Source organism: Drosophila ananassae, chromosome 3L (genome assembly GCF_017639315.1).
Source record: "Drosophila ananassae strain 14024-0371.13 chromosome 3L, ASM1763931v2, whole genome shotgun sequence".
Lineage (NCBI taxonomy): Eukaryota > Metazoa > Arthropoda > Insecta > Diptera > Drosophilidae > Drosophila > Drosophila ananassae.
The window spans coordinates 11,075,982-11,099,534 of record NC_057929.1 but is presented as its reverse complement, the minus strand read 5'-3'; the positions used below and the strand labels follow the sequence as shown (position 1 = coordinate 11,099,534).

General features: G+C 45.4%; 5 protein-coding genes across 11 annotated transcripts; 3 read left to right on the top strand and 2 right to left on the bottom strand.

Moving 5' to 3' along the window:
- The first annotated feature begins 504 nt into the window (after positions 1–504).
- Positions 505–1,824, top strand: LOC6494495. Its single transcript, XM_001960187.4, has one exon. It carries the CDS (start codon positions 933–935, stop codon positions 1,536–1,538), a length of 606 nt encoding a protein of 201 aa, XP_001960223.1. The 5' UTR covers positions 505–932; the 3' UTR covers positions 1,539–1,824.
- A 983-nt stretch (positions 1,825–2,807) lies between these two features.
- Positions 2,808–4,088, top strand: LOC6494496 (protein Rae1). The gene is made up of 2 exons (XM_001960186.4): positions 2,808–3,325; positions 3,386–4,088. Exons 1-2 carry the CDS (start codon positions 2,918–2,920, stop codon positions 4,016–4,018), a joined length of 1,041 nt encoding a protein of 346 aa, XP_001960222.2. The 5' UTR covers positions 2,808–2,917; the 3' UTR covers positions 4,019–4,088.
- Positions 4,077–4,825, bottom strand: LOC6496098 (NADH dehydrogenase [ubiquinone] 1 beta subcomplex subunit 3). 3 transcript variants are annotated; one of them, XM_014908144.3, is made up of 3 exons: positions 4,742–4,825; positions 4,387–4,521; positions 4,077–4,328 (listed from the first exon to the last, which is right to left on the bottom strand). In XM_014908144.3, exons 2-3 carry the CDS (start codon positions 4,512–4,514, stop codon positions 4,121–4,123), a joined length of 336 nt encoding a protein of 111 aa, XP_014763630.1. In that variant the 5' UTR covers positions 4,515–4,521; positions 4,742–4,825; the 3' UTR covers positions 4,077–4,120. The 3 variants fall into 3 exon arrangements, with proteins under 3 accessions (XP_014763630.1, XP_001960221.1, XP_044571365.1); XM_001960185.4 differs by having other exon boundaries at positions 4,694–4,787; XM_044715430.1 differs by lacking the exon at positions 4,742–4,825 and adding an exon at positions 4,578–4,629.
- A 275-nt stretch (positions 4,826–5,100) lies between these two features.
- LOC6496097 lies at positions 5,101–17,084 on the bottom strand. 4 transcript variants are annotated; one of them, XM_044715428.1, is made up of 7 exons: positions 16,892–17,084; positions 12,516–13,182; positions 10,539–10,665; positions 8,047–8,179; positions 7,912–7,988; positions 7,467–7,848; positions 5,101–7,406 (listed from the first exon to the last, which is right to left on the bottom strand). In XM_044715428.1, exons 2-7 carry the CDS (start codon positions 13,059–13,061, stop codon positions 5,948–5,950), a joined length of 2,724 nt encoding a protein of 907 aa, XP_044571363.1. In that variant the 5' UTR covers positions 13,062–13,182; positions 16,892–17,084; the 3' UTR covers positions 5,101–5,947. The 4 variants fall into 4 exon arrangements, with proteins under 4 accessions (XP_044571363.1, XP_014763628.1, XP_014763629.1 ...); XM_014908142.3 differs by having other exon boundaries at positions 16,692–17,075; XM_014908143.3 differs by lacking the exons at positions 12,516–13,182; positions 16,892–17,084 and adding an exon at positions 11,044–11,151.
- On the top strand, positions 11,199–12,424 carry LOC6494497 (protein Aster-B). 2 transcript variants are annotated; one of them, XM_001960184.4, is made up of 2 exons: positions 11,199–11,724; positions 11,779–12,424. In XM_001960184.4, exons 1-2 carry the CDS (start codon positions 11,199–11,201, stop codon positions 12,342–12,344), a joined length of 1,092 nt encoding a protein of 363 aa, XP_001960220.2. In that variant the 3' UTR covers positions 12,345–12,424. The 2 variants fall into 2 exon arrangements, with proteins under 2 accessions (XP_001960220.2, XP_044571364.1); XM_044715429.1 differs by having other exon boundaries at positions 11,587–11,724; positions 11,783–12,424.
- Positions 17,085–23,553: the final 6,469 nt, after the last annotated feature.

The window sequence follows — 23,553 nt, the reverse complement described above, 5'->3', positions numbered from 1 at the left end:
TAAACTGATAACCGACTGTTATGAGTACACAAAAAGAAATCTGATTATAGTTTTTTTTCAGTTTCAACTTAAGTTAAGTCCCTCAAAGAAGACTATTTGCTTAAAGTTTTCGAATATTTTTGTGTGTGTTTCTTATAAAACTTTATTTTTAAAGCAATAAAGTTTGAAAACCCCAAAAATCTTCAACTATAAAAATTAATTTATGATGATTGCCAAGTCTGATGTTTTAATTTCTTTATGTGTGCCGGGAAGGGTCTTTTTGGGTCTGAAATCCCACAAAGAGCGAATAAGCCCGGATAGTTAGAGGAGATAGCGTGGCCCATTGCATTGGGCCACCTCAGGTGTGAATTAATCATCGAAAAAAAGTCTTTTACCTTATCAAAGAGCTCCCCGGTTTAGCTGCGATACTCTCATGCCTACGAAGTGATTTTGGGGCTGCGTTGGCCCTCCAGCAAAATAAAAAGCCCCGTCGTAGACACTCTCCGGTTCTCCGGTCTGCCGGCTGGTATAAAAGCGGCTTCCGAGCAGTGATATCGTTCAATAGCCAAAGAGCGAGCGTTCCGTTCGGTCGCCATACAAATCGGTAAAAGCGAAAGCTCCAAGCCATAAACCACGTAAACCAAAAAGCGAGAGGGAGTTCCCCTGGCGGAAGCAGACGATCCCCCAGCCGACAACACAATTGGAAGTTTTGACCTTAGTTGCGAAGCGGATTGCTCATCATTTTCGCCGAATGGTGTTCCCCCAGAGAAGACGGAGAGAAAAGCCATTGATTCCACTCCCCCAAACCGAAAGAGTTAAAGAGCCAGTTAGCTGGAGAATGAGCTGTTAGACGAAAATTCGTGTGGTGATTTTTTCGTGTGATTAGCAGCGGAAAGCAACACAGTAGAAACAACAACCAAAACCAGACAAAAGCTGAGGTAATTCACACGAAAATGGGCGTTCGAGTGATAGAGACGGATTCGGCCAGTGATTCCTATGACGATGACGATTGTTCCACTTGCCAGCAGGAGGAAAAACAGCAGCCCAGCAAGGCACCCAACAAAACCAAGACCAGGAGCACTACCACGCTTCCGGATACCACCACCTACAGCAGCAAGGACCTGGTGGGCAACTTCAAGGAGTATCGCATCGAGAACAATACCCGGGACCTGCGTATCATCGGCAACGGCAACCGGATTCGGATTGTCAGTAATTCCGGCAATCTGCAGATCATTGGAAATGCCACCCGCCTCAAGATTCAGAGCAATAGCGGAGCTCTGAAGTACACCGGAAACGATGGAAGGATCTACTTGGGCAGCAACTCGCCGCAGCAAAACGTCGATTATACCGGCTGCAATGGGTTGCTCAAGGTGGTCAAGTCCCTGGATCTCAGCGGGAACGGCAGCAAAAAGCCAAGCAAGCGAGGTCAAACTGGCAAGCCGAGGGAAACCCCCCAGACATCCTCTTCCGGGGGGATCGAGATCGACAGCAATCTCACCATAGTCAATGGAGTGTCCGGAAACATTGTGATCAAAAATGCCATCAACGTGAGCATTTGAACCGATGGAGCTCTCTAAGTCATCCCCAAAGATTAGTCTAATTCTTGCCGCCGAACTGAAGAGGTTCCTACTGACGAAAAGTCACTCTTAGTCATATCTGCGACTTCCGACTGCAACATTTCATTCAGCATTGATCAAGTATTAGCCAAAACCATGCATCCTAGTGTACTTAGCCTATTTATAATGATAGTTAAAACCATGATGAACAAAGCCTTAACTTCATTCTAAGAATGAATGATCTGATTAACCCAAACCTAAAAAATATATATTTAAAATAATTACAAAACCTTGCTTAGTTTTTATTTAATTAATAGAGGAAACCCCCTCGCCTTGGCGTACTTCACATTTCCTGAGAAGCGGGGTGATCCACCCAGCAGATGTGTAAATAACAAAAGTGTTTTCTTCAATGCTCCACTATCTGCAGCTCGGAGAGACAAAACAAATTGTTTTTTTTGTTAATTCCATTTATGAATTCTTCGAATATTATGTTATTCATCTAGATGCATTCGAGATTGGAGCGGTGCCCTCGGATTGACCCATTTTTTAGTGACCGCGGAAAAAGTACCGTGACAGTTATGCCTTTATCGAGCTACTGCTTCTCTGATTAATTAAATTTCGCTTTTCTATGGGTGCCCTTGGTTACGGACTTTCGAGTGCCGAATATCAATTCTGGGGGATTTTTTTGTTCAAGTTGACAAAGCGGCATACAAAGCAACAATTCATTACCGAAAAAACGAATGCCACCTTTGCACTCACTGGAGAATCGCATTTTAAGATGCCCTCAGCTTGTACTTAAGTTACTCTGGGAATCCCAGAGAATATCTGATTTGGTTTGGTGTGATTTAAGCCTTTAATAATAACTGCTGTTTGATGCAATAAATTTATAATTGCCGGAAGGCGATGAATTATGAACTTAAAGCAAAGTTGAACGCATAAATTAAAAAGAACATATTTATTCTCTCTAGTTAGAGAAAATCTCTCTAAGTTGTAGAATTGAATTTGTTATGCGTAGATCTTATTAATTTATACAGTATGTTTTGTTATTTTATTACCTATAATTTTCAAACTCATACTTTTTTCGCGCTTTCCCTCTGAACAGTGTGACTCCCCAAGAATTATACATTTATCGATAGTCCATGTACAAACCGGGTTTCCAATTACCGGTTCGATAATCACTTCTAGCTCTTAATATTGCAATAAAATGTAAAATAAAGTTGAAAAGAATCATAAAATATGAAAATAATCTTAACTTCGATAGGCAAACCCATATGAAAATACTATCGATAAATTGATAGGTTAACTATCAACAACCCCATCCCGCTTCCGACCGCATCGCTTGAATAAAAACAAACATTTTGCGACATCTGAAGAACAAAATAATGTTTAGTGCTACACAATCTACCAACCGGATGAATGACTTCGAGGTGGCCTCGCCACCCGACGACTCCATATCGGCGCTCGAGTTCAGCCCGAACACGCTGCAGAAGAACTTTCTGATTGCCGGCAGCTGGGACAACAGTGTCCGCTGCTGGGAGGTGGAACAAAATGGAGCAACCGTGCCGAAGTCGATGAAGACCATGGGCGGCCCAGTGCTGGACGTGTGCTGGTCGGACGACGGCACCAAAGTATTTGTGGCCTCCTGCGACAAGCAAGTAAAGCTCTGGGACCTGGCCTCCGACCAGGTGATGCAAGTGGCGGCACATGACGGCCCTGTGCGGACGTGCCACATGGTTAAGGCACCCACATACACCTGTCTGATGACTGGCTCTTGGGACAAGACGCTAAAGGTGGGTAATTTCATCACAAAGACCTTCAGCATTGCTGAATCACGCTGAATCTGCTTTCAGTTCTGGGACATGCGTTCCCCCAACCCTATGATGACTATCAACCTACCCGAACGTTGCTACTGTGCCGACGTCGACTACCCAATGGCTGTAGTTGGCACCGCCAACCGAGGCTTGATCATATATTCGTTGCAAAACAGTCCCACGGAATATAAACGCCAGGAAAGTCCGCTCAAGTACCAGCACCGCGCCATATCAATTTTTAAAGATAAGAAGAAGGAGCCCACGGGCTATGCCCTAGGCAGTATCGAAGGCCGTGTTGCCATTCAGTATGTGAGCCCCGCAAATCCCAAGGATAACTTCACATTCAAGTGCCACCGCTCCACGGGCACGGCAGGCTTCCAGGACATTTACGCCGTGAACGACATAGCATTCCATCCGGTGCATGGCACTCTGGTAACCGTCGGATCTGATGGAACATTCAGTTTCTGGGATAAGGATGCCCGCACCAAGCTGAAGTCGAGCGAGGCTATGGACCAATCTATTACCAAATGCGGATTCAATGCCAATGGCCAGATCTTCGCCTACGCCGTGGGCTACGACTGGTCCAAGGGGCATGAGTACTTTAATCCTGCTAAGAAGCCCCAAATCTTCCTGCGCTCGTGCTATGACGAGCTTAAACCACGTATCAACTGATTGGAAGCCTGTTTTAGTTTTAGTGAGAGCCCCCAAATGAACTGCGAATAAACACTGATTCGAAGCGATATCCCAGCGAGGGTTTATTTTCCGTAAATTTAACTAATGGTGACCCTTATCTCCGTGTTCATCCTTTTCATGACCATGACCGCCATGACCGCCCTGACCCTTGCCAATGCCCAGGCCATATTCTACAGCGGCGGTGACGAGGAAAGCGCAGAATCCCACGCCGAGGCCGCGGAAAAGGAAAGTGTTCAAGCGACCTTTGTGGGTGCCGAATTGCTTGGGCTCATAGCGCCACACCTCGTTCCTGTAAGAACCATTTCAGTGAGCTATTAAGAACACTTTAAAAACAAAATCTAACTTACCTGAGCCAGGGATCCTTCAAGCCCTGCCGAGCAAGTGCCTCCTTCACTTCCACGAGCTGTGGCACACACTCTACTTTGTAGGCCGATGCATGGGGCACTTGGTAAGGTTCTCCGTGATGTCCACCCATTTCTCAACTGAAATTCCAAAATAATCAAATAGTATTATACCCTTTCCTGGACTGGAAAATTACATAAGTATGTTTATGTTCCTGATAGTAGAGGGTCTACAACAATGTAAAAATCTAGAAAATTGACAGCTCAGAGAACAAGTTTGAATTGAAAATATTTAAAAACTCCAAAACCTTACATTTTAGGCAGAAAATTGGAAAAATATATTACAAATAAATATACGCACGATTGATTTAGAGATGAGCAGGTGTCGATAAATTTCCACACAGCTGATTGTTGAAAATCGATTTTTAGCAAATGGCTATTTAAAAAACTATATTAATCAAAAATAGTATAATTACTAAAAAGTAATGATTACTTCCTAAAAGTTTACAATTTCTAGAATTTGTTACAAGATATCAGAAAGAAATTAAAATCACAAAGAACAGAGCTTTCTTAGGGATGAACCGGAAGTAGGCCTATCGATAGAACGGAAGTTGCCACCCAGCACCATTTTAAAAAAATAATCTTTGATATTTTAGATTTTTATTTATTCAGTAAATGTATGGTTGCAATTTGTAGAACATTTGTAATTTTTAAACGTGCTTAAGTGAAAATATACATAAATCGTTTTCCATTTAATTCTCTAGTTACACAATAAGTAATAATAATATATGTAGTATCTATATATTAATAGCTTTTCTCTCTTTAATCGTTAACTTAAAAAATGTGTTTTTGCATGTATTTAATAGATAGTTTATGGTAAACTCTGGTTTTTGTAACTTTTGTCACTACATTGGAAAGAAAACGGGTTGAAAATTTAAGCATATAGATACATAGAACGAAATACTGTTTTTCACGCTGTCGGTTTGTTGGTCTGTCATTTTTGATTTTTTAATTTTTTATTTTTGTAATGGCTAGGTATAAAACGTACGATCCGTCCGTGGGCAGCACTAGAAATTCTAACAAAGGGTTACAACTCAATATGCACTTTCACCGATTAACGTATGGATCTGAAATGCAGAATGCACGAACAATATCAAACTATCAAACTAACTCTCTACTACGGTTTTGGAAGCGTCTTGTTCACAAATCAATTTTACATTATCCTTCATCTTCTGGTTGTCCACAAATGCTGCGGTAATTCCAGGGGAACAGGCTCCACCCTGCGCTTAATTTTACTTGTTTTGGTTAAAAGTTAAAAGTTATATGGGCTTATATCCGGTTGTTAAATAGGTTTTGCTTGAATCACATTTCGAATTTCTAAAGATTAGTTTCAGATTTTTAGTTTCATAATTTAACGCATGTTGCTACAACAATTTAGGTATTCTGAAATCAAATTGTACTCTTAACTTCTGTTCCTTTCCCAGGATCCCCAGGTTCCCCCTACTCTTTTTTCCATTTTCAATTTTTTCCTTTTTTTTTTGGGTTTTGTTCCAGTTTTTTTAAGTGTTTAGATCCGCTCCTCGGCCAGTATTTCGTTGAGCAGACGGTTGAGACTATCCAGCCCGGTTAGGAAACCTCCGTCGGGTCCATGGTGCACCGGCGCGGCTACGGGAGTGGGCAGCATGCTGCCGTTCCTCGGCACAAAGGCTGTGTGGGCAAAGTCGATGAGGCGAACGTCCACAAAGCACTGGGAGTCATCTGTGGGGGGTGCAGACATGTCCAGTGACTTGGAGCTATGTTGCAGCAAGGCTGAATTGCGGGGGGCGAGCTGCTCGCTGCTGTTCTCCAGCGAGTCCAGGAGCAAGCCGGCCAGCAGGGAGGAGTGCGAGTGCGGGTTGGAGGTCTTTGCCGGCGAGGATACTGCCGACACAGGCGTCGAGGTGATCGTGGATTTCTTAGCCTCGCGCGAGTCGCACTCTCCCAGAGCCGCGGCCTGCTCGTCATCATCCTTGCAGCGCAGTCGCTTCACCGCACCCTTGACCGACTTCAGGGACGAGGCGCTCGAGGAGGCGGGCGACACCAGGGAGCGGGCGGTGGCGGTTCCGGTTCCAGTGCCATTGGAGATGCTGGAGTTTCCGGCAGTGAGGGGCGGGGAAGAGGCGGACTCGGCAGCAGCTGAGGCAGCATCAAAGGACTGCTGCGACTTGTAGCGCTTGAACATGGCCTCCGTGGGCCCGATGATGCTACTCTCGTAGTCCGAGCTGGCGTCATCACTGCTGTTGTTGCCCGTCTGCCGTCCACTGGCCACCGCCTTGATCTGCTCCGACAGGCCCGAGAAGTCGTCGCTACTGTTGCTGCTGTAGTTCATCCATGAGTCACCGGAATGTGGCGATGAGGTCGTCACGCTAGGCAGAGCTGGCTCTGGGTCCAGGAATACTGTCTCCTCGGAGATTGGAATGAATGCGCCCGGTCCCTTCCCAGCGAGCCCACTAGCTGGAGCAGAAACCGCTGCCGCTGCTGCTGCCGCCGCCTTGGCTGCCATCACCCCACAGCTGCGCGGTGGTGGCATGGCAGCCGGATGCTCTTCCTCGTCCTCTTCGTCGGTGGTGGTGATACTGGCCCCCGTCTGCTTAACACCTCGGGCTGCCGCCTCCGCAAATCCTCGCTTGTGCAGGTGCCGCCGAGTGGCCAGGTTGAGCAACGAGCTGGAATCGTTGGAGGCATCCGCATCGTAGTTGCAGCCATCGCCTCCGGTGCTGCTGTTGGTTGCCGAGGCATTGCCACTGTCCGCAGCCACCAGCTGGAGATCCTCGTCAGTGTCATGGGGCTCTAGTTCGTCGCCGGCCTCGTGCCCATCCTCGTCCTCCAGGTCGTCCTCCTCGTCTATGCTGTTCTCTGGATGATAGTCGAAGACAGTGCCGGGCACTGTTGCCGACTTGGGCGCCTCCGGCCACTCGTCCATGCTCATCGACGGCGGATGGGCCATCGGGTTCTCCTCGAAGCCTTCGTACACAATAAGTAGGGAGCTGGCGAAAGGATTTATTGATTAAACCTGTGACAATGGCCATTTGTGGGCTTAAACTCACCAAGAGTAGAACCTGTAGCTGGACTGCTTCTCAATCACGCGACGCAGTTGCAGCAGCCGCTGCAGTATCTTCCGGATGACGCGCACTCGTAGCCTGAAGCCGTTGTAGAAGAAGTCGTGCAGAGCCTGCTTGAATCCTCCCTCGTTGAGCTCGCGGCCCCAGTACTTATCTCGCTTGGCATACTGCTCCAGATCGGCCTGGTAGGTCTGCATCCCGCACAGACGCACGCCCAGGGAGCCGGAGGTGCTGGCTGCGCACTTGGCCATCTGCTTGGAGCGCTTCTCCGCCGAGGCGTCGTCGCCATGCTGGCGAGTGCCCATCTTGAGGTCCAGGATGCAGGGATTGCGGAACTGCGAGGTGATGTTCTCGAGCATGAGGAAATCTGCAAAGATCCGTCAAATAAGTTTAGAATCCTTAAATCATTCAATTCTATCCATTAACTTACATTGCTTATTGGTGTTGTCCAGTTGGGAGATGCTCTTGATGACATCAGCTGCCTGGCCATTCTTGTGAACCTTCATCCTGTAATAATATAAATAGTTATAGCTATATTCTGTGTTAAGATTAAGAAATTACTCACCTCAGCACCTCGTCCCGCTTCCTCTTGGAGGCGCTCATCTTGCGAACGGGAACGGCGGCCGCCTCCTCCCGGAAACTGGGTGAGTAGCGCTTGTCCAGCTTGGCTCCGCCCATGGTGGTGGCCTGCATGACGCCTGGAATGGACACAGAAACGACCCGGACCGGGAGATTAGTGAACTGTGATTGGAGCAGCACTCTCGTCTCTTCTTCTGGCTGAGTTTTATGTACCGACACGGGAGAGATGTTAGGAGCGGTTGGATCTGGGGTTACTCAGAGATGTGGAAATGGAGGCCTGAGGCGGTTAGCACATAGCGAGTTAGCAGACACACGATATGGTTCGGAACAGACAAAAAACAAGTTAGCTCTGGCGGTGGATGATGGTGGAAATGGAGCCCCGCTCAAAGGATCAAGTGGTTCCAGTGAGCCGGACTGGCTAAAAGTATTTTTCTCAGTGCAATGAACTCGAAAAGTGCTTCATGCATTTCCAACATTTCCAACAGACGGATTCAGATGGCTTTCGGAATGTTTATGGCATATGGCGGTTATATAACTAATCCTATTCCTAATCTAAGTTGGTGCAAAACAGAAACGGATATATGTATTATATATATTTATATAGAGAGAGGTAAAGAGGGAGAAAGACTTAACGAACCGACGCAGTAACAGGTGCAAAGTAATTGAGAAAAATAATATAAATTGTATAGAGGATGTCCTTCGGGTACATCCCTTCTGGGAGAATCTTCCTGTTCTTACGAGTAAGTATTCTAAAATGGGGGTTTCTTAACTAGCATAGTTTTTGCTTTATCAATGGTATTTTTATGGTAGATATTGGTAATTAACATATTAAAATATAAAGATATAGATGTGTTTTATTCATACAAACCCTTTCGCTTCGCTTTGGTCTTGGCATTGCCTTTGGCTCGGGCTCTGGCTCTGGCTCGCCTGCATTCTAAACCGATATTAGCTGGATCGCTTAAGGATCACTAGGGATATAGATGAGACGAGCTGAGCGGAGCGGAGTGGAGCAGAGCAGAAGTGGAGCGGAGTGGAGTGGAGTGGAGCAGAGCAGAGCGGAGGTGGCGACGACGACTACACACAACAACACACTTTCACCTTTCACGTTTGAGGGAATGGAGGTGCGTTCTCTGAACAAACACATAAAATAAGAGACTCGATTTTGTTTCTGTTTCATGGCGGGAAAAAAAATTAAATTGCTTTACGCTGTTCATGGGCTTTCCCGGGAGAGCTGGTTGGAGGAGGACTCGTTCCGGACTCCGGACTCCGGATTTCAGTGTCAGTACGGTTCGGTGAGAGGTTTGCTTGGTTCGGCGGCAGATCTCGAGCGGGTCTGTCAGTCGGGCAGCAGGCACCTCGAACCTTTGGATAATACGAGCATAGAGCGAATATGTAGTGGGGATGGCACACGCCCCCCGATCCAGATGGGATCGGGAGTGGGTGCTTCAGTAGTAGGTTACATACATACATAGATGGTATATCATTTAATTTCCATTTTCCAGAAATTGTACAATTTTCGCCTGGCAAAAACTGTACAATCTTTGTGGACTCATTACTTGATTTTTAGTTTAATATTTTGATAGATTTTTTTTTGTATTTTGTATTGATTTGAATTTGATATTGGTATTTGGTTTTTGGTTTGTTTTGGTTTGCGACTTACCCATTGTTGTCTGTTTTTTTTTACTAACTAAGAGGGATTTGATCGGAAATGGTCTCTGGTTCGGGCCGTCGAGTCAGAGAATGTTCTGTGGCATGTGGCAGCTACAACGTATTTTTCGGTTTTTTTATTTTCGATCTTAGCTCTTGTATTACATAACTTTAAGGCTATAATGTTAGCTACATATTTATTGTATATGGTTCAGTCTTTTTTCATCAGTCAGTTTTTCATTTTATTTTTCTTTTCTTTTTTTTTTAATTTTCTTTTTTTGTGCTCGGTTTTTATTTTTCCATTTTCAATAAACAGCTTACGAACTAAGGATATCACATATATGTATATTTTTAAGGCGTATATAGTTTTAGAGCAAAAAAAAAAACTATAAATTAAATGATATTCGAATGCGATTTTGGCTTTGATCTAGGGACGATACAAGAGGAGCAAACGCATATTGGTTGATTGGTTTTGGCTTCATAATTTTGGCAGTTCTTTGTTGCGAGTTAGTACAAAAACAAAAGTACGAATCAATTAAAAATTGGCGATTTCGGAACTCAAGACACATGACAAATGCTTGGCGCGATTCAGAATCAGAATGCTTTATAATTACGAGTATTCTATATATATTTTTTTGGCATTTATTATTATTTAATATTATTATTATTTTTTTTTCGTATGCATATTTTTTGTTCGATTGAATGAATAAAAACGATTAGTTAATTCGAAACGAAAGAGCAAATGAAGCGCTTCGACAAAATCGAGAGATAATTGATAAGGTGTGATCAGTATTTTTGGTGTTTCGGATGGCGAAACAGTCGGTATCTTACCTTTATACTTGGGCACAAACTTCAGTATGTCCTGCGGAATGTTCTGGTAGAAGTCCAATTCGCGCAGGTTCAGCGGCTTGATCACCGTCGACTGGTTGAGCAGCAACAGGCGAGTGTGTCCTCCGACCTGAAAGCGTTCCAACAGTCCATTATTATTAAAATTATTTATTCAGTAAGAATATAAGAATGTTTTCCTTCCTAATCTAATCGTTTGGAAGCAATTTATTAGCTCTCTTAACATCTTTATTATATATATCCTACACAGCCTTTCGTTTTCCAGCTGTTTATTATGTTTTTGGCTATCAAAACACACAATCTAAACACTTTCAGCCCATTCTAGAATCCCAGACGCGTGGCCATAACCCTGCCTGTTGGTATCTAATCGCGCATGTACGTCACTTCTTGGCCCGAAGCGAAAGTGCCAAAAGAACAGGAGAGCTCCCTCTTATCAAAACTTAAAAAAAAGGGGGAAAAAATTAAAAAAAAAAAAAAGTGTTTCAGATACCCATGGGAATGTCAGATCAGTCGGCTTCACGTCACCGACGCCTCTAAGCCTGAAAAATTTGACAAAATTTTTTTTGTAGTACTTGTATTGGTTTATTTTTAGCGCCATTGACTACGCGGGGTTCAATAAAGATGACAATCAATCTTCGCTAAAACATGAAGTCTATCAAGGCCCGAATAAAGCATCGATTCGGGAAGCATTTCCCGAGGGTTACTGCCCGTGGCTCCGTCACCTCCCTTCTCGAAGTGCTCGTCGGCCGGACCGGCAGCAGTAGCCGCATCAACCGGTACATGTATGTGACCGCGGCGGCCGCTGCAGCCCGTCGCAACAACATGACGAACTCCACCCAGTCCTCGGATCCCACGGATTTTTCCAGCAGCAGCAGCACTAAGCAGCGATTCCCCTGGGGCAGTCGCAAGTCCACCGCCAGCCACTCCAGGGTCCGCGAATCGGTGTCGATTGCTGGGAGAAGGCGAACCACATCCTCGCCAAAGCTAAACGAAACGCGGACGAGCACGGACAACTATTCGCAAACGGACAAACGGATCAGCCACGATAAGCACGGAAAATCATTATTAACCGTTCATTCTGGCATCTCGCAGGCACGGAGCCGCCAATCGACAGCACCCGATCCCCAGTGGCAGGCGGGCAGGAGGCGACAGATCGCGGACAACTACACGCGTAAGAAGTCATACACCAAATCCGTTCAATTTAAAACGGCTCCGATTCTGTTAGGCAGGAAGACAGAGGCAAGACTGGTGACCACCAAGTGCAACGCGGTGCACGACGGTCGGAAGCTGCTGCAGGAACGGATGATGGTGGAGGTGGACGTGTTATTCAAATTACTCTTTTCGCCATCGCAGTTCCTGCAGAGCTTCCACGACAGGCGCGAGACGACGGACCTTCGAATGGGGCTCTGGGCCAAGAACGCCAGCGGTCAGAACGAACGCACAGTTACCATGACTGTGACATTGGCCGCCAATATTGGTCCGAAGTCGGCAAAAGTCACCGAAACGCAGACGTTGCGCGAGTGCAGCCAGCCGGGGCAACTCTACTCCATCGATGTGCGAAGCGTCAATGCAGAGATCCCGTACGCCGATACCTTCGAGGTGCACATTCACTACTGCCTGAGGGCAGCGGTGGACGATCAGACCGACGTGCTTATTTTCGCCCAGATCAGGTTCGTGAAGTCCGTCTGGGCGGTGGTAAAGGCATTCATCGAGAAGAACGCGTACGCGGGCCTGGACGAGTTCGCCCAGTCCCTGTACAGTTCTCTGCTCAATGAGATCAAGAAGCTGTGACTTATTGTTGCACCCTGACCATGGCCCATCGTCATTAGAGGTTAAAATACCGTCCCTTAATATAATTAGAATCGACTGTATACGTCAATTGTGGTTTTTGTTGAGGGGCTTCCGCTTCCTTTCAGTGGCATCTTGATTAAAATAATATGTAGAGAAATATGAAACACTCACCTGGTTTGACAGCGGATGCAATGCCACCTCATCCTCGTTGTCCAGAAGATCCTTGCCGAGCTGGGGGGCAGACTTGGACGCCTTGGCAGCAGTCGATGGTGTTTCTGGCAGCTGCTGCTGCGGCTTGGTGGGGGTGTTGCTCACTGAGAGCTGCTGGAGATTGGCAGTTACCAAGCTGCTGCTACTGTTGGGAGTTGCAACATGTTGTTGCTGCTGCTGCTGTGTCTGCTGGAGAGTCGAGTGAGGTGAAGAGTCCTGCTGCAGGAAGCTGGAGCCACTGGCAAACTGCAACTGCGACTGCAACTGGCTTAGGCTACTGGAGATTTGTGCCACAAATTGTTGCTGCTGCTGTTGCTGTTGCTGCTGCTGCTGCTGTTGGAGTTGCTGCTGCTGTTGCTGTTGCTGTTGCTGCTGCTGCTGCTGCTGATGGAGGAGTAGATCACGTCCATGGATGCGTTGCTGCTGCTGTTGTATATTTGGAACATGTTGCTGATATGACGACAAGTCAGAATCTCCCATGCCCCAATCCCCCAAGAAATATACCATTCCCCGCCGCGGTAAACAGTGTAACGATTGCTGTTCGCTTTTTAGGTTTTCTCGCTCGAAGGCTTTCCCGCTCGGAGCACTGGGAGGTGGGAAATCCGTGTCTCCTGCCGCTTTGTTCTGTCTGGAATGGGAGAGGAATGGAAGTGTCAAGTGTTGTTAATAAATTGCCTGCAAATTGGGTTAAATAAGCGATAATCTTAACCTGCCACACTTGATCGCTTAATGGCCTGAATCATCCCCTGAGCGTTCACTCAACTGGCCACCAACCGGTTCTCGGATCGCATCGGATTGTATCCGATCGGATCGGAGCAAATGCATTCGGAATGCGGGCGGGGGTTCAATGTCATTTCCGCCACGGAACACTTGCCACGCGACTTCGGAATGCAAATCCAGTTCCGGCCGACGAATGGGTTGTGGAGCTAGCAGTTTCTTAGTTCTTGTGTTCTAGAAGTCTATTTTGTAGAACCACAAGATCAATACCCCCTGGACAAAGCCCAGAGATCAACAACATGCCGCGTACTATCAAATTTCGGGGGATCATTCACACTGCGGCTGAGTGATCCACTTGAATACTACCTACCAGGTGGACCTCCTGAACCCACTGCCACTACACCGTCCCCTCTCGACCCACACTCTCTATCAAGTATCAACAATCCACAATCAACAATGGTACATGGCATTTAGCAATCAAATCAGCCCGTGAACCAAGAGCCGTATATTAGAAAAGCATTCAGCGAAGCGTGCTGTTAATTGAAAGCAATTGCGAATCGGGGGGACTAGTCAAGCGTGCGGCACGTGCACAGGAGAAGCTGTGGGGCAGATAGGGCGGCTCTGGTATCAAAGGTTTCTAATTAGCGAGCTGGCAAATTATAATATTAATCAGAGCTGCGAAAAAATCGCACGACTCTCCGAACAATTGCGTTGCAGACACGCCTATCAGTCTGCACTCTGGCTGCCTATATTTATCAACGCCTCTGATTGTTGTTTTCTAATCGTTTCAGCAAATAGGGAACTGGAGACGTCATAAAGATAGCCAGCCAGCTAGACGGTGTATGCAAATTAGACAGCTGCCGGCCCTGCCACTATTACCTAGAGATCGAGACCAGACGGCGGCATTAGCTAATCCCCGAGATACCCGACCTGAGATGTAGTTACAGATACAATGGAGTAATGCGAGATACTGCCTCTCTGTCATTAGATAGTTGGCTGCATAGTAACTACCACCCACCGAGTTCGGGGAACCACAAAAGGCAATTAACCGTCGGATCTGAAACGGATCCAAGTGCTCCGCCAGTTCGTTAACTCTCGAGGTGATTCACTCCGTTGTCTTGTCTACGCCGCAAAACAATACGGAGACGGAGAAGTTTATCGCCTAGCCCGAGCCAAAAGCTGGCCGCCTATTTCGACAGCGGTTATTTATAGCGGAGGCCTTTAAATAAATTAGTGTTTACTCGCTTTTTTGCGCTTGTTTTTGCCTTTTTTTCCAACCATCCATCCATCCATCCGACCGTCCGTCCGTCCGTTAATGTCCCCGGGAAAATGTCAAGCGAAAGTCGCTAAAATTGATTGGGAACACGGAAGGCACACAATCTACGCCGGATCCGAGAGTGTGTGTAAGTAGCTAATCGGGCAATTAATTGAAAGCGATTGCCGGAGATTGAAGATCACCCAAAGATCGCTCGGATCGCTCGGGATGAATCAGCAGAATCGGCGACCTTATCGACGGGCGGAAAAAACAGAGCGAGGAAAACTTTGGGGGAATCAAAGTTCGTCGCAAAACTAAACCTCCCCGAGTGCTCCACTTTTCCGGACAGACAGGCATGGCTATACATATTTATAAACTTTATATATCGTGTACATAAGGTGGAGCGGAAAGTGGGTCAGCGGCGGCAAATAAAGCAGGCCGAACTGAAACCCAAACAGCTGCTCCGGTCTCCGGAGGCGCTTTGTCCGAAAGCGGATTTGATGGGATCGGACAATTGAAGTCCCCCATAAGTAGGAACTGTCAGCTGTTCCACCCACTCACCCAGCAGCACCCAAGAAGCAGAAGCATGTGTCCGAACAAAGGCCAGCTACGACAACAGCCGCCATACAAAGCACGGATCGCCTCTGATTACTGGGAATGGATACCGGAGGGGGTCCGGAGCTCCATCGGAGATCCGTTGAATTTGGCAACTGTGCGACGGAATGGAGAACAGAGAGGTGTGAATTGCCAGCTAAACAAACAATTGATTAATTCAAATTCGTTTACAAGCAAAGTGTGCTTTGTGTTTGAAATTTCAGCTGGCAGGAGGAGGCCCTGCGGTTGATAGACCTCATGGGAGGCACTGATGACCTGCCTTGCTCCAATTGCGTCTAAAAGTTGGCCCCCGCCTCTGTTCTCGGAGTGCAGGAAACTGAACTCGGCGAGTAAACAGAAATTGTTGGCCAATAGCCAGTGTTTACTGAATTTGCAATTTGCTCATGAAGTAGGAAGTGAGATGGAGGCGAAATGGGAATCGGAATCGGAGCTGGGGGCTTTTGTTTCAAATGGTGGTATTCAAATGGGCTCCTATCGGGCGCACCAATACCAAATAAAAAGGAGGCCTGCCTTTGTTTGTTTGGACTCCCTCCCTACCAGTCTCCCTACTATCCCCCATGCTCCCTCGACTGATCCGCAGTGAACTCTGCCCACTGATAAGCCCCTAATCGGGAGTATAGGGGGGTTACTAAATTTTAGCCACTTCCTTGGCAACAAAAACAAATGCTAGCACCAGTACTTGTGCAAATTAATTAACTTAATGGCAGTATACCCCGTGACTAAAACAACAGTTATCACTGTACAGGGCAGTACAGTAAGGCTGTAAAAGAAACGAAAGCTAAATCTTGCGACAAACAAAAGCGATAAAAACAAAAGCTCAACACTCGGACTGAACAACTGAAGTGAGCAACAATTAAGGCGGCAATTAGTCACGATTCCCAGTAAAAAGTAAAAACAGAATTTTAAAAAACAAGCACAAATACCTGGTACCTGGCACCTTATTAAGGCGATTCAAAGGGTGCTGTGCTGTACTGGTAGTGGAAAAGTTTGCTGATTTCTGGCGGGGTTTACATCTGGGGCCTATAGTCTGGGGTCTGGGGTCTGGGTCTTCGGAGTCGTCACCGAAAACCGGATTTTAGCCAAAAAGTTCACCGAGCAGGTTGATTATGGACGGCACGTATCAAAACAAAAAGCAGCTGTGGTTCGGTATCTAAGGGAATTACGTGTTCAAAAAACGAACCAAAAAACAGGCTACACCACCACCAGGCAGCCTAGAGAGCTAGAGAGCGAAGAGGAAGCAGGGTTCAGATAAAACGTATTCTAAACAAAAGATTAGGCCAAAAGGAAAGCCAGATAGGAGAGCCAGGCCAACACAAAAAAAAGAATAAAATAATATAAAGAAACGGTGACGTCGCAGATATATAGCTATATAGCTATAGCCATGGCGAGAGAGAGAACTGACTCTCTCGTGTGAGAGAGAACTCTCTTTGGCTATTTTTACAGTGCATACACAAAAAAAAATTTCAATAAAACACACACACACCAGCGCACACTGTCGAAAAAATTGCTAATTTCTGATTTCTGGCATGGGATGGGTTGAAGAATTTTACCTTTTCGAGACGGTTTTGTGTCCACTTTTCGGTCTGAATTTCATTCAGTTTGCATTTTCATCGGCGACCAAAGACCCACACACGCACACACATGCGCCGCTCCCCGTATACATATATCTCAAATTATATTCCTCTCAATTAAATCAGATTTCCACATGCGCGATGTGGCTCTTAATCACACACACTTATTATTTCTGCACCTTAGTTGCACGATTATTGCACGGGAAATTGGCTTTCGGCACCTGTGCTGATATTTAAATGGCTATATTGCTGTTTTGGCGACGAGTGTTTTTCACTAGTTTAATTTTTAGATTCTGTTCACGGACTGTATTAGCACGTCCGACCGCATCCGAAAAAATATTCAATATGAACGAGAGTCGCTCTCAGCGCCCCCTTATATAGCCACGCACACAAGCACAGGCCACTGGCGCACACAGATACTCCTCTGCCAGCTCACAGATACTTTTCTCCCAGCTCTCAGATACATTTCTGCCTGCTCTCGCTCTCTCTCTCTCTGTCTGTGTGTCGCTCTCTCAGATACTTTTGAGACTGGCTCGCTCAAAAGTTCATTTTGCGATTTTCCTACTGGATTTCCTCGGATTTCAGGACTCAGGTGACAAATTGGCCTGCGCCACGCGCCCAGCTATTTTTACGAAGAATCCCCAGGGAACAGGAAACTGGGAGACCTAGGTCACCTTTGGCGGGTCAATTGGTCGGGAATCTGGCAGATACCGACACTAATAATAGGCCAATAGTAAGCTGGAAATCCAGTTGGCGTCTCCGATTCCGAGAAGCCCGCAGAAATAATAAACAAACTGTTTTTTCCTCCTAAGCTCCATTGGCTCTCCGGTGTTTGTGCCACAAAAAAAAAAAATCAAAAAGAAAACAAAGCAATAGCCGGACAAATATTTGTTGACGGAAGCGATATTGGGGCCAAGATCGGGGTGTTCCAGGCACCCTGGCACCTCTCCACTTCCGTATGGAGAGTGGGAGCCTAATTAAATTACCAAATTGCAAAAAAATAATACAAAAAGTGAAAAAAAAAACTGCTGCTTGTTGACAAATGTTCCGTTTGCCATTATCGTTCACAGCTTATCACAGAATATTCCATTCCCGATTCCATTATGATGGGTCTGGCCGGGCAATCTATAGGCTTTGATCGTAGAACCTCTTGACAGCAGGGGCTTTGGGCCAAGATTATGGGCTCAGGCACTCCCGAAGTGCCAGATACTCGAAGTTATCGATCGATATTATCGCCACACGTCAGGAATTCCAATAGGTATTACTGTTTATGGCCGGATTCCTCTAAAAAGCTACTGGAGTTCTGGAACTTTCCCAACGCCAAGTGTCAGTCACGCGTCACACGAAACCGTAACAGATACAGATACAGCAGACACCCTTCAGATACATTTTTGCAATTGCCTGGGACGGGCCATTATCGAAAGTGTTTGCCGGCGACGTCGTATGGAAATTGGTAATAAACCAGAGCCCACACAATCCCTATCGCGTGAGCTGTGACTTGTTTCCCATTTCTTTGGCACATCCCGAAACAAAAGCCCAAAATGCCAAGAGTGACGCAACTCTGAGATACATTTACACCAGCCCGCAGAGTGGGCGATAAGCGGTAGGCCTGATGAGGTACATAAATGGGTATTCCTCCGGCCCCAGGAACAGAAATTACAACAGCAGGGAAGCCCATCATAAGCGATAAGAGTTATGCCACCGAGTTGGCCTGAATTCCAGCCCCAGCCCGCCCAGAAGCAATCCCACTCTGACCCTGAGTCGTCCTGCTGGCTGCACCCATGAATAATTTATTCCGAGGAGGTGGAGGGAAGGCCATTGTCAGGGCTGTGGGTAGAGTGGGCAGAGAGGGCAGAGAGGGCGCCACACCGCTTGTCGCCTCCTTTGTTTCCGAGAGCTCGCATCCTTGACACTGACTGCAGCCAAAAGGCAAGGACTTCCTCTTGAATGACATGCCTGTGTGTGTGAGGAGCACAATATTTTCCAAAAACTAAGAACAGGACTTTAAAGAGATGTCGGGCAACACGTGCCCCACCCGACCAAATCCCAAATCTCATTATCTGTTCTTAATTAATTCCACCATAAATGCTTCACTATCCGCTTCACGGTTTTCTGAATGGCTGGCTGGCGGGCTGAAATGGAAATTAAATTCAAACACTCTCCCAAGTAAATATTTAATCGTGTTCTCTGGCAGAATTTCGCAAAACAAATTCTATTTATTTGTTTCAAGGGGGAAATTGTCAGGCGGCGAATATATGACTATTTTAATATAATGTTTGTGTATTTTGGGGCTTGTTCGCTGTCAGAGTGGCGGCAGGATGATGGCTGGTTACTCATTCTATTGGCCAATTTGGCTGTCAGGCCGAAAGGGAAGCTGTCACTCAGCCAGAGATTTGGCGAAATTAAGCACGGCTGGGCTATATCAGGTGCATTAACTTGTCAATAAAACGGGCCAGCTTTGAGGGATGTGCGTTGGGTGAGCAACGACCTTGGGGACAGCCTCATTCTGTGGCAAGGACACAGTGGGCCTGCAGCGCCAGTTGCACCTGCTGCTCCTCCCCACAAATCGATGGCAAGGTGGCAAGGACATGGAGCCTGGCATTGGGCGTGCATTAGCAGATTAGGATGCGTGCCAGGAGGCGATTGATGAGTGGGTTCCATCCCGTGCCTGGCCTGGCGTGGCCCGGCCTGGCCGCCAGCCTGACTGGTGCATTGTTATTGATACTTAGTGTTATTGAAAACACGCGCCAGTCAGGCTTAATTGAAATCAACCGGCAAATGGCAAACAGCAAACGGCAAGCGGCTGCAACAACAATTACAATTACCTCGTTTACCTGATTGTTTGTCCAATAATGATTCACAAACAGCCAATAAATTGAGTTTATCAGCTGCCTTTCATTAGTCAGTCCCCAACAGACCACTTGGCTTTAATTTAATTTAAAAACCATTTGAAACTATAGCTGTCATAGCTCAGTCGTTCAGATTTCATCGCAAGATAAATAATCGCAATGAGTCACAAGGAAATTTTGGTTCAAATATTTGATATCGGCACGTGGTTGTTATAAATATTATAAGAATATTTTATTGGCCATTAATATTAAAAATATTCCCAGCGAATTCTATAGACTATCGTGTATATATAATTATATTTATTGATTCACAGAAATTCCCACAGAAATTCATTCAATTTGAAACAACATATATTCCCACGTTCTGCAAAAGTGATTTTTGAATTTTAATTAACAGAATTTTGATTTGAAAAAATGTATATTATTTTTAACAACAAGCCGTTGACACGGCAGTCTAGTATTTTAGTGGCTAGTACACGTATTAGGGGACTGCAACAGGTCTTTTTTAACCGACCCTGACATTGAAAGCCACATTTAGAAAGTAAGAAAGCCAAAATGTATTTCAACCATCCGAAAATCTCTTTTTCTTTTTCGTTTTTTTTTGGGGCTCGAGAGGGCTAGAGAATTCCCCACAGTGCCAGCGAATCTTACTTTTCCGACTATGCCAAGCATTTCCCGATACTAGATGTATCTAGATACTTTTGATTATAAATGGGGGGCACCGTCGAGAGGAGACGTCACCGGTTACCGGCTACCGGAACAATGGCCACGAGTTAGTGCCGTGATCGCCGGCGCTCGATGACCACATTTCGCCAAGCTGATTTCCGCATTGGTGGCGCTGGGTGGGAATAATCAGGAGGATGGTCCGTCTGCCGCCCACTGCCCCCAAACGAAAGGGAGAAAAGCAAGAAGGCGCGGCAAGAGGAAATGCCCGGGACTCTCGGCCGCCTCTGACAGAGAGACGCGATTTCAGGGCCAATCTAAACACTAGCTACCACTAGTCACAATTCCAATCCGAAGCCACTCGCTTTGGCACTGACCACGCCAAAATGATTCCCATTCCCAGCTGTTCTGGGTGGCCCGAATAATTTGGCCGGCTGCCAAATCAGAAATGCCAAACGCCGGCATTTATTGATGATAAATATTTGGGAATCACTGACGAAACATCTCTTTTAAGATCCCCAGTATCCGAGTGAAATTATGACCCTCCGGACAATGTCCCTAATTAGCAAAGTATTTTCTTAAAAATTAAAACCCATCTTTAATAGAAAAATGTAACATCTGCATCCTTCACCCACTTTAAGGGGCGTATATCTATAAGATACAAAGATGCAAGCCTTGTGATTCTTCGCTCAAGTGCCCCCAGCCAACGGATTCAGCCAAAAAGTTCGCCAGACGACTACAAAAATAAAAATAAAGTGAAAAAAATGGATTCATGACCAAATCAGTGCAATGTCAATAGCACACGCCCCTATCCGAGAGAAGACTAACCCGGCACTCGGCTCGTGTGCCCCACATAAAATACATACAGATATAGCCAATTTTTTTATTTTTTACAAGCAAATATAAAACAATTTCGGTTTTTGAAAAGCCGAATCGGAAATGAAACTGAAATTGCGCCGCAAGCAGCAAAAAGGTAGCAGAATCGAATAGATAATGCTAAAAATATAGCCACGATTTGCACAGCGGGTCTATAATTATACAAATTATATAAATATTTAAGTAGTATTTACCCAGATTTCAAAATTAAATATTTAATGCTAACGGTAGGAATAAAAGGGTTTACACAAAAAAGAGGTGGTGTAAGGCACCTTCATTGGTAAAATTATTAAATCTATAGCCTAGGCCATGGACCCAACCCAGAAACCAAATTCTTTGTGCAAATATCGGCGAAAAATGAAAACAAAATGCGCTGTTCGACGTGTGAATTGCAAAATTTCGTGACGGAATAGAAATAACAAAATGATATACTTTTAAGCTATTGATAGAGTTATGCCCTGCAATCAATGAAAACTTAATTAAAAGGAATTTATGGCAAATTAATCTGGTAGGGAGAATAAATTGGAAAATCCACTTATGAGAATTGAGGAACATGAACTGGAAATCCCCCAAAATCCGGCCATAAAAATTAATGTTTTTTTTGTGGAAATTTTTACAACTTGTGTATGTTAAAGGAAAAAACAATTTTTAATAAAATTTGTTAATAATCAGGGCTAAGATGGGAACTATTTGCTGAGAAGTGAGCGCCAAATAAACAATTTTGTTATTCTTTTCAATTGCGTCAATGGCGGAACTGGGCCATATCGAGGGGGTGGTGCAAGGTGGGGGCGGTTGTTGTGGCCAGGTTGTGGGGCTAACAAGTGTTTGCCTTACTTGGCCCTCTCGCACGTTTTCGGCCCTGTCTGAGATCTCAGCGATCTCAGCGATCCATCATTATCAGCCGATCGGATCAGTAAACAATATTTAATTCCCTAAACAACGATACTCTATATTCCGCCTGACTAACGTGACTAACGCTATGACGTCGTGGTTTCGATTCAATAATTGCAATAAAATGAATATTAATTAAGCATGATGGGGCGCATCGCCTATACACAGATGCCCGGATAATTAATCAGCCAAAAATTGTTTCTTCAAAGGATGAGAATGAAATGTAGGCAATTATTTTGTCCCCCGAGCCCTTGATGTCGGATCAATTAATTTTGAAATGGGGAGGACAACTGTTGGTCGGATTCTCTTCGGTAGTGTGTTGGCCAAGTTATTTTTATGATGCCAAAAATATTTTCAATGGGCTGCTGCTCAACTAAATGTTGAAATTATGCATTCAAAACAATATTTATTTGCCCCCAGTTTTCGAATCATTTGGCGGCGTGGCCAAGTTTTCCCGGGATGAATCAAAGTTCAAGGCCGTTTTCCAGCCGGCCACAAATGACGAATATTTAATATTATTCTTTAAGTTCAACCCCTTAAAAGGTCACTCTTGAATTATTTAAGACTTGGCCGAAAAATCGATTCAAATTGCTTAGTAGTGGGAACTGTGGGCAAGTCACTAAGAAAGGGGGCGTTGCACATTACCCAGAAGTATTACGGAAAATTATGGGGATCGGAACTGAAAAATATGTAATTACAAAGTCGAATTGACGTGCCTGGTTATCTTATCTTTCGACACTCGGTCTCGCCTGACCGTCATAAATAATCGGAACAAAATAAATTGCCAGCAGGCGATTTTTCCGTGGTTATTCCAATTGATGATATTTGCGACTTATTTCCCAATTAATTATCAGTTTTATGTGACAGCAAGGGACTCCAGATTGGGATCTTATAATGGGGAGGGCACCCTCCCCGTTTTTTCCAGTTAAAATTTGCGCAATGGTTTCCATATCCCCCAAGAAGAAACCCCAACCCCGAGTAGACAAACTCTCGAGTTGCTTGGCGACGCAAATCGGAATGTAAACCAAAGTGCGCCTTGGTATCCGCTTTCATTTGCGTCGCATTACGGACGGACTCTGACATAATCGGTTTCGGAACACGAAATCCGTGTCTGAGTGGTGTGGGAGTGGACGGCATAAAATATTGAAATTTAAACTGTTTTTTAAGAGTCAAAAACGCATATTCCCTTGAGATCTCCTGGATTCCAGCGGGGAACAGTCAACCCGGTGGCACGTGGCTCTCGGGAATCAATAGACTGGACCTTGGGCTTGATTGCTGTTTTCTTTCGATCAATTTTGTTTTGGTTCTGTTTTTTCCGGCCCTCTTCTTAAGCAATTGAATAACATAAACTACAAACGCGAGCCAACGTACCACCGAATGGGATTACATGGTTAAAAATAAACATAAACAAAGCGCCCCAAAGCCTCTTGCCTCTTACAGAAGAGCATTAAAAAATACACTGGTTTTTTGTGTATTAATTTTTTATAGAAGTTCTGTTAATTTATTTTGTTGCAGTTAAAACAGTTTAATCTTAATTAATGTTTTAAAGCCCAACAATGAAA